At 56.5% G+C, this 12,795-nt stretch overlaps 2 protein-coding genes across 6 annotated transcripts in view; both read left to right on the top strand.

Annotated features, from left to right (window-relative positions):
- The window catches only part of HOXD3 (homeobox D3), a 29,159-nt gene extending 25,680 nt beyond the window's left edge, over nt 1–3,479 (top strand). For all 5 annotated transcript variants that reach the window (XM_084523183.1, XM_084523179.1, XM_084523182.1 and 2 more), the window contains exons 3-4: nt 1,740–2,291; nt 2,695–3,479. In XM_084523183.1, the coding sequence (XP_084379309.1) occupies nt 1,799–2,291; nt 2,695–3,443 (1,242 nt within the window). In that variant the 5' untranslated portion in view covers nt 1,740–1,798 and the 3' untranslated portion in view covers nt 3,444–3,479. The remainder of the gene's footprint in view (nt 1–1,739; nt 2,292–2,694) is intronic.
- An 8,167-nt stretch (nt 3,480–11,646) lies between these two features.
- Nucleotides 11,647–12,577, top strand: LOC311438563 (homeobox protein Hox-D1-like; the record flags this gene model as incomplete). Its single annotated transcript, XM_084523043.1, has 2 exons — nt 11,647–12,007; nt 12,152–12,577. The coding sequence occupies 2 exons, from the start codon at nt 11,647–11,649 to the stop codon at nt 12,394–12,396; spliced, it is 606 nt and encodes a 201-aa protein (XP_084379169.1). The 3' UTR covers nt 12,397–12,577.
- Between the last annotated feature and the right edge of the window lie 218 nt (nt 12,578–12,795).

Genomic DNA, 12,795 nt, shown 5'->3' with positions numbered 1-12,795 from the left:
CGCTTTTGTTCAGGGAAGAAAAGGACGGCGGCGGTTTGTGACCGGGGATAAACTGTCGAGAGCGGCTGAGGGCTGCAGCTCTCACCGTACAGACGTGTATGGCGGTGAATTTTAGGGAATTTTTAGGTACTTAACTATACCATTTGCTATGGGAGAAAGAATAGTGCTATTGTAATGTTGCCTAATACGGGCTGGAGAATGGTAATTTTCAGACACTGTTCAAAAATTTTGAGCTACTTTTCTCTGGCATGTTAATAGGTTTGAACCTTGAAGAAAGGTACGGTGAGGTTCAGACATACAGTCAGCTGAAGTATGTGCTAATCTTTAAAATTACTGAAAATGTGAGAGGCAAACACAACCCGAAAAGAAAAATACCACGTAAAATCGAGAACAGGGAATACTAAAAAGCTGTAACCAGATCGCGGGCGAGTTTCTGTCCCGCAGCAAGAGAGGAGAAGTCCCGGGTGTGACCAGGGGAAAGGCAGCGCCCTGCCCCAAAACTGGGACCTCCGGGGACCTCTCATCCTCGGGCATTTCCAGGCTGGGCGGCTTGATCGGGGGGCGGGGAGGGGAGCGCCATGAGTTTGCAGGCCAGTAAAAGAAGAGATCATAGAATCAGCGTTTATAATGAAAACCATCCCTTAAAAACCATCACCAGTGTCTCAGGTTCTTTCTGATGGGGACAAATGAAAGGGATGAGAAACGTCGGGTGAGTGATTTTAATTCATCACGGAATTAAAATAGGGGAGCTGACCTGCGACATCCTTTATAGTGCAAAGCAAAGTTAGTGAATGGCGTCGGTTATACTTTAACTCCGGAGGAATCCGGGGCAAGAAGGAGGCCGGGTGTACAAAGGCGATGGGTTTTTTCTGCCTTCGCCCGGCCGCAGCCCGGCTCAATCCATCATGTCAGCCGTGCGCGGCCGTGCGCACGCGTGCTGGCGGGCGGCTGTGGGGGATGCCCGCGGGATCTCTGCCCAAATGGCTCCGGGGGGGGTCTGGGGACAGCACCCACCCGTGGCCGGGCCCCTGACGTGGTTGCGGAGCGGGGAGTCCTCGGGCAGCGGAGCGGGGCTAGCCCCACGGTGCTCTCTGGGAGCTTTTGCCAGATTCCCGAGGAAACGGCCCAAAGACCAAGCAAAACATAACAAGCAAACAAACCAACAAGAACCCCAGGTCCCCAAAGACCCCGAGAAAGCTGTCTCTAGGAAGCCCCAACAATGCGCTCCTGCTCCTCCGCAGTGCTGTCCTTCTTGGGTAGCTTCTGCCCTGGGGTCCCCTGGGCCTTCCAGAGCGTGCCCTGGTGACTCTGCCCCTTCCCTGGTGCTCCCTGCTTCCCCCGGTGACTCTGGTCCTTCTCTGGTGTCTTCTGCTTCTTCTCTGGTGTTCCCTGTTCCTTCCTTGATGTCCCTGCTCCTTCTCTGGTGTTCTCTGTTCCTTCCATGATGTTCCCTGCGCCTTCCATGACGTCTCCTGCTCCTTCCTGGATGTTCCCTGTTCTTCCATGGTGTCCCCTGCTCCTTCCCCGGTGTCTCCTGCTCCTTCCATGGTGTCCCCTGCTCAGTGTCCCCTGATCCTATCCTGGTGTCACCTGTCCCCATGCCTGCTGTCCCCGCTCCCCCTGTCCCACCGAGGCCGGGGACTCGGGGATGCGGGATGTGCCGGGGCCAGGCCGACCTCTCCCAGGCGGACGCCCACCACTGAAGGTCTCTTTTGTGTCTCCGCTGTCCCCCTCCCCAGGTGGCTCCCGCGGCGGCGAGTGGCCCAGGCCGACGACGTGAGGCGCGGGGAGGCAGTCAATGATATTTGAGCAGGGGCCGCGGGCCTTGGCGATCGCAGAGCGCAAGATGCAGAAAGCCGCCTACTACGACAACGCGGGGCTCTTCGGGGGCTACACGTACAGCAAGGCCGACGCCTACCCCTACGGCGCGGCCCACCAGCCCTACGGCCCGGCCGGCCTGGACGGCGAGTACCCCGCCTCCGCCTGCTCCGTCCAGGGCTCGGCGCCCGGCCGCGGCCCGGCGCACAAGGGCAGCGAGCTGAACGGCAGCTGCATGAGGACGGCGGGGGGCGGCCCCGGGGGCAGCCAGCCCCCGGGCATGGGCGAGCAGCAGCCCCCGGCGCTGCCGCCCTCCTCCCCGCCCAACCCTCCCAGCGCGCCCCCTCCGAAGAAAGCCAAGGGGGGGCCCAACTCCTCGGGCTCCTCCACAGCCACCCTCAGCAAGCAGATATTCCCCTGGATGAAGGAGTCCCGGCAGAACTCCAAGCAGAAAAGCACCTGCCCCCCCTCAGGTAGCCGCCCCACACCCGCCCCCCATATCCCCCCCCGCCCCGATGCCCGCCCCTGCCCCTGCCCCGGGGGCGCAGCCTCGGAGCCGGCCCCCGCCTTCCTCCGGCAGCCGGCTCGGGGGTCCCGGCCCTGGGGTGGGGGGGGGGGCGGCTTGAGGGCTCCTGTCTCGCTCCCCCGTCAAGCCCAGGAGCGGAGGGAGCGGACCACGAAGGGCCTGGACGGGCTCTGGAGGGAGGCAACGGGGAGGAGGGGGAGCGCCGTCGGGGGGTGGTGACGGTGGGGGGAGTGTGTGTGGGGGGAGGCCGCCCCCGGGTCCCCTGCGGAGCGGGAGGGGGCGGGGGGCTCCGGGGGACCCCAGGGGGCTTTCGGGGGGGACCAACGGCTCTCGGCGCCTCTTCCCCGCAGGAGAGAGCTGCGAGGACAAGAGCCCCCCCGGACCGGCCTCCAAGCGGGTGCGCACAGCCTACACCAGCGCGCAGCTGGTGGAGCTGGAGAAGGAGTTCCACTTCAACCGCTACCTGTGCCGGCCGCGCCGCGTGGAGATGGCCAACCTGCTGAACCTGACCGAGCGGCAGATCAAGATCTGGTTCCAGAACCGCAGGATGAAGTACAAAAAGGACCAGAAAGCCAAAGGGATCATGCACTCCCCCGTGGGGCAGTCCCCGGACCGCAGCCCCCCCCTGAGCGGCCCGAACCACGTCGGCTACTCCAGCCAGCTCCCCGGTGTCAACAGCCTCAGCTACGACACCCCCTCGCCCACCTCCTTCGCCAAGTCCCAGCAGAGCATGTACGGGCTGGCCGCCTACACGGCGCCGCTGAGCAGCTGCCTGCCGCAGCAGAAGCGCTACGCGGGCGCGGAGTACGATCCGCACCCCCTGCAGAGCAGCGGCGGCTTCGCCAACCCCGGCCTGCAGGGCAGCCCCGTCTACGTCGGGGGTAACTTCGTGGACTCGATGCCGGCCTCGGGCCCCATGTTCAACCTGGGGCACCTGCAGCACCCCTCCTCCGCCAGCGTGGACTACAGCTGCGCCGCGCAGATCCCCGGCAGCCACCACCACGGACCTTGCGACCCCCACCCCACCTACACGGACCTCTCCTCTCACCACACGTCTCAGGGACGGATGCAGGAGGCGCCCAAGCTCACGCATCTGTAGCGGGCCGGGAGCGAGCGGAGCGGGCTCGCCTCTGATTACCTCACTTTTCGGACGTGACCGTGTTGCCGGTGCCAGCAGTATTAGCGGATTTGCCTCCCCTAAGAGCCACCACCCTCCTTCCCCGCAGCCCCGAGTAGGTCCGTGAGCAGGAGCCGTCCTTTTCTAGCTGTTGTAAGCATGACAGTGCAATATACTGCAAACCAAGGGACTAATAAGCTGGTAATGATGTACTTGAAGGTAAGTCTTAGAGATCCATTAGTGTTAGCAGCGCGTCATGCTGAGGTGTTGTAGACCAGTTGTGAGCGGTGGGAACTTGCCCGCGTGTGAGTTTATTTCAGAGAAGTTAATTTATGAATTCTTCCGTAACGTGAGGATCGCAGCGGACTAAATGATACGTATTTATTATTTTAAGCGAGACATTTTTGTATCACTGATTATTTATCCTCGTCTTAATGTATTTATGTGGCTATTTGTAGAGTTTATTCACCAACGCTTCGGGAGATCGATCCAGGTCCGTGGTGACTTACATTTCACCTATTTAGTATCTTCGGTCTGAGCTAGTTGAGAGAGTAGTCTTGAACAGTTGTAACAGTGGCTGGTGTTTGTAGTTTATGTAAGGATTAATTAAGACAGCGACTTGTAAGTCAATAATAGAGTAAAACAAACCGTGGCGTCACACAAGGAGCCGTTACACTCGAAAAAAAAAAAAAAAAAGTTTTTTTTAAAAAAAAAGCGCAGTATTTTTTTCAAGTATTTATTTCAGCCCGGCTGGCACCGCGGGGCCGCCTCCGCGCTGGAAGCGCAGCCGCGGGGAGGAGGCGGTCTACGAGGCTTGGCCATCTTGAGTCAGACCAAATCCTGCCTACGAAAACCTCGGTGAGGTTAGCATTTATTTATTGACTAGGGATCTGTCGCACGCATTTTTTCGGTGGGCTATTTTCTTTTTTTCTACTTTTGTTGTTGTTGTTCATTACATTCTGGCTATCTGAAATAGGAAAGAAATTAGAAGCTTAACGCAAAACAAATATATTAGAAACCCTCTGATAGTGCTAATTTCATTAGGGTCTCCATAGCAATCCGTGCAGCAGCTGCCACCTCCTTTGTTATTTATACTGTTGTCTTTATACTAACCATAAATCAAATTTTTAGACATCTTTGGAAGCCCGAGCTTTTCCTCTTGTTTTTATCATAAAAATAAACTTTGAAAGAAAATTGACAATCAGATACATACAGCCGAAAAGGAGCTGCCAGGGCGGGACGCGGACAGAGTCCCAGAGCCTAAGACAGCCCGGTCCCGCGAAAGGGACAGCTAACACACGGGGAAGAATAAAAATATATATTTAAAAAAAAAAAAAAAAGGGAGAGAAAATAAAAGAAAGGGGGAAAAAAAGGAAAAAAAAAAAAAAAGGAACGGTGCTCTGAAACCTCGTGTTTTCTCCTCTTTAGTTACACGGCTGTGTTGAATCCCTCACTGGACTTACAGAGATACTTTCTGTAAAGGTTGGCATTAAAGTCTCTTCCTGACGGTACATGTCGCTCTGAGAAGTCTACTCTTATCTATTTCTAAAAGTGTCGAGTTAAAGATTAATCAGATCTTCTGTATTCCCCACAAAACCATCTGACACGTAACTTTCAAGTTTGACAAACACTGCAACTCCTACTCCATCCTCTAATGACAGGACCTGGAATTCCTATTGTGAGGAATATTTTAACTCCTCCAATTCTGCTCAACACAGACAAGTTTCTTTCTCTCTCTCTCTCTTTCTCTCTTTCTCTTTCTCTCTCTTTCTCTCTTTTTCTCTCTCTCTTTCTCTCTCTCTCTCTCTCTCTCTCTCTCTCTCTTTCTCTCTCCTTCTCTCTCTCTCTCTCTTTCTTTCTTTCTTTCCCCTTCCCTCTCTTCTTCTCTGTCTTCAGATATTTGTGTTTGGCTGGACAGTAATGATTCAAAATAACACTTAGAGTTTTATTTTCCCCTCTGTGCAATTTTAATGATGTCGTACTATGCTGAAAAAGTGTATCTTTTATTAAATTTCACTTTTACCCAAGCAAATTTGGATATATGTGTTGTAGATGTGTAAACAAAAGAGAACAGAATAAACTACTTTGGTCAGAAACATATTTTAACCATTTTGAGCCCTAAAATTGTTCTCTATGGAAGTCCTCACACAATCATTTATTAGAAGCTCCATCCTGGAGCGATCAAAATATACAAATGATATGAAAAGTAAGGCTAGACACTACTCGTGAATTATACTTCTATGATATTCCATAAGTATATATATATGTTTGTATCTCCAAGCCTTCTGTAACTGATGTACCCACGACTGGAATTGTCCATGTATATTTTTTTGTGTGTTCTCGAAAACACGATGTGTCTCTCATCACTTGCTTCCAGCTGCAAAATGACAAGGCGGCACCATCTCTGTGGGGCCGTCCCTGGTGTAACCCAACGTGCTTTTCCCAAGTGTTTTCCACCTTCATGCTCTGTAGACTGTTCTTCAAACAGTGTCTGCTCTGACTTACACTATTAGTCCTTCATAAAATCCGTTGAGAAAAGGCCGTGTACAGATAGCCCTTCCCCAGACCGGAGGAAGACGGGGTTTCCAGAGACGCCGCCTGAGCGCCAGCACCGTGCCGCCGAGGCGTGCTGGCCTCCCTTGTTCTTGTGCAGTGGCGGCAAGCCGGGGTTTGCAGACTTGGTCTCCAGCGGGGGAGGAGGAGGAGCGTGTGCGAGGGGGAATCTTATTGTAAATAAATTCACTTTCTTCTCCGTGACTCTGGCAGAGGCGTCTCGTTTGTAACGCGATAGAAGTCCATGATGATAACCTAATTATTAGAAGTAATGTTACTTTAGTGAGATCGCTGGCATTTTTACAATGTTTGTACAAGCATCAGCAATCTAGAGGAGAAAGACACTTTGGCACAAGCCAGACTTTTTCTTGGCCCATTATTTAAAACTCATAAATTATAAACGAGCCCCTTTCCCTCCACTCTCAAGAGGAACTCAGCTCCTTTGCAACAGCATCTGATGCGCTGAGCTCCAGCCACCCATTTAAAACACAACTCACAACTTGTTTGCCAAGGCCAGCCCTGGGGCTCATCCCAGCCTCGCCTTTCTTTGTAAAAAGGAACCACAGAATCCCTTCCCCTTCCTTCCCTGCTCCTTCCATCACTGCAGACCCAGGGGCAGGGGCACAGAGCTGCTCTGGCTGAGGTGCATTGGAGGGGACCAGGCTTTGCTGAGGCCATGCCCCCAAATGCATCAATGGGCTTTGGATCTCTGCTTGATGGTCTGGTCCATGCAGTGACCCCCTCTTGGGTGGGGCTGATGCCAGTTTTGTGGGGCTGGAAAAGCAAAGCTGAATGTGCCCTGCTTCGTTAGCAAGAGCACTGCAGGCTCTCAGCCCTGGTCCCCCGAGCAGCTGTCACCATGGGACCATACCTGAAGGATGGAGCCCCTTGGCAGCTCCAGGAAGACCCCCGACTTTGCGGGGGACCAGCAGGGTCACTGGGACTCCATTGCCAGGAGGAGACTGAAGGAAGGATGAGCCTCGGGAGTCTCTGCGTGCTGCCAGCCCCACGCCAGCCCTGTGAACCAGCCTGCAGGAAGGCCTGGGCACAAAAGGGGTTCCACTCGGGAAAAAAAAAAAAAAAAACAAAACCAAAAAACAGGGAAAAAGGATAGAGCTGCTGGGCTGCCGCTGATGGGGCACCTGGGTGGCAGCTGCTGGCTGGGGCAGGAGGAAAGGAGCCGCGGTTGTGCTGCCATCCATCCAGCTCTGTGCCAGTGCGCAGAGTGTGCCCAGTGGGACACACACAGTGGCAGCCCCAAAGGGTTGCACACTGCTGCAGCCCCACAGGGAACAAAAGCCATGAGGCAGCACAAAGGAGCCGGTGCTGCTGGGCCAGCCAGCGGCTGGGTTGGCTGGCTGGGGCTCCCTTTCTAAAAGGTGGGAGATGGGCCTGGCCACTTTTGGGGGGCTAAATGCTAGGCTGGCAGGCAGGCAGCAGCCCCCATTGCCAGGCGAGGCAGGGCAGTGGGCATGCTGTGGGCCTCGTGGGGAACATGCCTGGAGGGGGAGGGAGCAGGGAGGATCTGTTCAGGGCTCATCAATCACACCCTGCACATTTTTCATCCAACAGCAGTTCCTCCTCCTTCAGCTCGGGCCTGAGCCAGCTGGGACCTGACCAAAAGCCTGGCCAGCAGAGGCACAGCCCGGTCCCTGAGCTGGAAAGCCCTGGCATAATGTGGCTTCCAGCCAGCAAGACTGTGAACGAGCCCCTTCAGTCACAAAGATGCCAAAAGGGAGCCTGCAGGCATCGAGGTGTCTGTGCCTGCATGCCCAAGCCTCTGCTGATGCCCAGGGTCCCAGGAGCTCCCCGAGCTGTGCTGGGATGAGCCCAGAGAGGCTCAGCTGCAATGGCCATGAGCACAAAGCTGAAGAAAGTCAGCACAGGATTTACAAAGTAGCACGATGGGGGGATTCTGGGGAAAAATACTCCTGAACGTGCAATTTCAGCACTTATATTTGCTTATCCTTTATTTGCTGATGTGCAGTTCTCCTTGCAGCAGCAGAAGCTTTGGGAGAGAGTAGATAACCACACCGGAGTGAGGTGTGAAAACTGGATCTGTGTTCCTGGGCCAGCTTTTAGGATATCTTGGGGCAAGAAGGGCTAGGCAGGGCAGCAGGCTTTGCTGCAGACCCTTTGACACCTCTGTTTTGCACACAGTAGCGGGCTTACCTTGATGTCTCTGGATGCTCAATACCTGTAATTTCTCCTTCCAACCAAATTCACAGCCATTGGATAGGAAACAGGGTATTACATGGCACAGAGGCCCATGGGAAAATTCCTCTTCTAGGGGAATCCTGAAGGAAGAAGGACGAGACGTTCCTCTTCCATGTTTGTGCAGAAGATCCTTGTAGTTAAGCCCATGTAGTAGAAGAGCACGGGTCTCCTGTCTCAGCCTTGCTGAAGCTGCCCCAGGGGTCAGGCAGGAAAGGAGAGCTTGTGGCACGCAAATATCAAGGGAAGAGGAAAACACACCTTCCTCAGGAAGAGGTGCCTGCCCTTCTGGAAGGGCCTTGTGTGTGCTGGAGCTGCGCCTGGAGCTGTGTCAGAGCGGTAGGGCAATTTCCCTTCTGTGCCCTGGGGTCTCTCTACATCCCTGCTTTTAGCCACACTCTACAAAATAAACTTCCCAGGGATTCTTCTTCCCTAATAGTCTTCTTCCCGGGGCCTTTTGAAGACTTGCCAGTGTAACAGGGCCACTGAATGTATTCCAAGTGCTTGGATGGGCACACAGCCCGGCTTACCCCTGGGCACTGCCTCCAGGAACCGGCTCTCATGGATGGCAGGATCCTGGCAGCAGAGGGGCCAGCAGAGGGATCTGTCAAATCTCGTGTGTTATTGTGGTGATAACTGTGGCAATATTGTGCCCCAGGCTGTTTCCATCATGCAACCTTGAGGTGGTGCCTCTGTTTGAGGGCTGCTACCATCTTCAGTGCATGTGGTAGCATGGGGGATGGTTGGGTCCATTGTTCTCCCAGAGGTTTCTGTTCCATCAGCTCCCCTGGCTCACATCATCACTGTGCTGCTGAGACATCCCTAAAGCTCCTGGCCATCCACAAATTCCCTTTGATGGCCATCATGTTTCTCCCACTCTTCTTTTTAATCTGGTTTTCTTTCTTCTCTTTGGACATTCAGAGACTCTTATCAAGTAGACCTCTTGCAAAAAAATAAAAAAAAAACACCACCAACAACAAAAAACATCTGCAGTTGCTCAACATTGAGACTTAGTTATTTAACTCTGAACACAGTGAAATCCAGGAACTTAGAGAATTGCAACCCCCTCCTCAAAAGACAGAGCAGCAACAGGAGACACTTGGCCTGTGTGTAGCGAATGGTTTCTGCTTTCCACATCCTTGAACACTCCTGCAAAAACAAACAGGTAACGAATGAAAAACTCAGTAACAGGATCCAGCTGGGTGAATGGAAAGATCGTATGCTCTTGTTTTAGCGTTTAAAACACAGCTTTAGGTGTAATTAAAGCAGTCGTGTTCTACAAACAGAGGAGCTGAGCAAGGCAACGGCCCTCCTCCGGAGCCCATGCTGTCTGCCTCACTGCGGGCGGGAGTTTTTACAGCAGGGGGGACTGAAGAGGGCAGATGCTTTCCTAGTGGACATCCTTTCTTTGCTAAAGAGAAAGTCTGGTGTTTGCAGGCTTCTGTTCTATCAGAAAATGACATATTTCAAACCCCTCTTCTTGCCATGGGTGTGCTGAGCAAGCTTGCATCACCAGAATTTGAACCCTTCATAGTTTTAAACCCAACCACAGTTTTCCTGACCAGGTGTATTTGATTTAAACTGTTGTATCTTATACCTGTGTCCTGTACAAATGGCAGCGTAGGTGATAATCCCATTAATAGTGTATCAGGGTAGTACAGCCCCTAACCATGAGCAAGGCTGTGTCTATAGAGCACCTAACAGCAGGGCTCTGGGCTTACAGCGATGGCTGTTTGTGGACTGAGCCTGGAGTAAGCTAAGGTAGCAATCTGTACAGCTAGCCTTAAAGATGTGCTGGGTGAGCTGGGGAGAAAGCAGGGCTGTTAGAAGGCTGTTAGAAGGCTCCACTTCTGTTCACAGCCCACATGCAGGGAAGTGCTCTCATGTCCTTGCCAGTTGGTGCCTGTTGGCCCCAGGGACAGACCCTGCAGCACAGTCCCAGCAGCCCCACCGCCATGCCCCATGGGTGGCACAGCTGCAGGGCAGCCATGCTCTTCTTCCCTGCGGAGGTCCTGGGAGGACCAAATCCCCAGGGACAAGAGCTGAGGCTGTCAGTGAAATGCCCTGACTGTATCTCCCCACACTCTCCCTTCCTTGCCACCAGTCCAGTACGCTGATATCCACAAAGGGCTCAGTGGGATTTTAATTTCTCTGGACCATCCTGGTTACCTTTGGGTGGCTGGCACCATCTCCGGCCCTTGCAAAATTTGTGTGCCTCTTCCAGGCCACAGTGAGCAGTGCTTTGGCTAAGAGCTCATCAGACTCTTTGAACTGTTGAATAGAAGGCACTGGATGATAGATGAAAACATTTTAGTTTCAGGTCTTTGTTTGGGAATAAAATATTTTGGTGGCACGGTGCAATCCTTGCATTTCCCAAGTGAGCCCACAGCCGCCCCCTAAAAGCTAGGAGGTGAAATTAGCTCAGTGTTTAACTCAAAGCTGAGTAGTGCAGCCCTTCTTCATGTTCCTTCCCTACCCAAGTGTGTCATCCAAGCCTCAGTGTGCTCTGCCTCTTGCCTTTACTGCACTGACACATGACTGTTAATTTTAATGAGCTGGATGAAACCCATCAGGATCCACATCGAGGTTTTAGGTAGCTCAGACTGGGCTGTCAAGCCTCCCTTGCAGTCATACAAGGAAAGATGATGACTTTTGGAGTTCAGGGTTCGCATTCTCTGTGTTTCCTCCTGTTCCCTGCCATCCAGGGAGAAGAGTAAAAGAAAGTGTTGGAGGGTTTGGCAGGGCAGCGCAACTTGCTGCACTCCTGTGCCTGCTCTGCTCCTTTGCTTCCTGTGCCAGCTGCGAACACTCAGTGAAGAATGCCGAATCGCCAAGGGAAAAATGAAAGCCCATTAGCGTGGTGAGCTGGGGGATTCACTGCTGAGAGCCTGCAGAGCACTTATCTGATGGAGCGAGACCATTAAGTGCCGGGAGGTGCAGCACCCCCCGGGTGCGGACAGCGCGGGGGTGCACGCTGGCCTGACGTCCTGGCACAGCCCCGTCCTGGGACAGGGACAGGGGCAGCGACAGGAGCCTGGGCGGCGGCAGGGCGCCGTCTCCCCTCCAAATCCCGGCTCTGCAGTGAGCGGCGGCTCCGCCGACCCGGCCGGTCCCGGGGGGTCCCGTCAGAGCTGGGGCCGGGGGCGCTGCCCGCCGGTTCCCGGCCCTGTGTCCCCTCCCCCATCACCCCCTGTCGCTGCCCCTCGGCCCGCAGGGTCAGGCCGGGCCCGTGACGGGAGCGGGCGGCCGGCAGCGGGCAAGGGAGCCGGCGGTGCCCGGGACCCCCGGTGCGGGCTGCCCCCGGCGGGCTCCCATTGGCCGCGGGGCGGGACGTGCCGCCCGCTCCGGCCCTATATCAGGGCAATATTGCCCCGGCGGGGCGCGGGGCAGGTGTCGGAGCGGCGCTGCCCGCGCAGGCATGGACCTGGGGTACCTCTCCATCGGGCTGTGCCGCGGGGTCCCGGTGCCCCCCTGCCCGCGACGGGGACCCGGATCCTTCTCCCCGCCGGGCATCGCGTCCCTCCCCCCCCCCCCACCGCCTGCCTGCGCGGGGTGCGCGGCGGTCCCGTGCCCCGGCTACGAGCGGCCCCGCGGAGCTGGGACACCGGGAGAGCGCTGCAGGGACCCACCGCGCCCCGACGACTCCGGGACCCGCCGCCCGACCCCTCCGGAGTTCGGCCGCCCCCGGCCCCGTCCCGGCTCCCCGACCCCCGGGGCGGCCCCGGCGGCGCCCCGCACCTTCGAGTGGATGCGAGTGAAGCGGAGCCCGTCCGGGAGAAGTGAGTGGGGCCGCAGGGAGCGGGAGGGGGCCGCTCCCATCCCTGCTCCCCTCTGCCCCTCTCCTGCCCCGACCCTCACCCCCCAGTCCCGCTCCCTTCCCCCGCCCCCGCCCCGCTGAAGCGCGGTGTTTTTCGGCGTTGCAGGCGGCGCGGCGCCTCCCGCCTGCCCCCTGCGCACCAGCTTCAGCACCCGGCAGCTCACGGAGCTGGAGAAGGAGTTTCACTTCAGCCGCTACCTGTCGCGGGCCCGCCGCCTCGAGGTGGCCCGCTCGCTGCGCCTCCGCGACGCCCAGGTGAAGGTCTGGTTCCAGAACCGCCGCATGAAGCAGAAGAAGCGGGAGCGGGAGGCGCTGGCAGCCCCCCGGGCAGCCCCGGGGAGCCCCCCCTGAGCCCCGCCTGGGCGTCGGGGCTGCGGCCGGCTCCTCTGTCAGGGCCGGCCCCGCTTTCGCTGCCGCTTACCTGCGGCGGTGTCGCGGAGCATCGGCAGGGAAAGTTGCTGCCGGCCCCAAGCGCCGCTGCTCGGCTCCGTCTTGAAGCCCCCGGCCGGGCCCAGCCAGCAGCCGTCGGGGAGCGGTGGGGAGCACCGGGGGCCCCGAGCTGCTGCCCTCTCCTACGTTTATCTGGTGGGAAGGGAGCTGCGCGGGGCGGCGGCACGGCGGGTGGGCGCGCACGGCTTCGGGCAGCGCTCCTGCAGGAGCCGGGGGAGCCTCGACGGGGCAGGGCAGAGCGCCGAGGGCTTCCCCTCAAGGCGACGGGAGGGATGCGCGCCGGTACCAAGCGTGGCGCGG

The sequence above is a fragment of the Aythya ferina genome, assembly GCF_964211825.1.
Source record: "Aythya ferina genome assembly, chromosome: 6".
NCBI classification, from domain to species: domain Eukaryota; kingdom Metazoa; phylum Chordata; class Aves; order Anseriformes; family Anatidae; genus Aythya; species Aythya ferina.
This window is presented reverse-complemented; position numbering and strand designations above follow the sequence as displayed.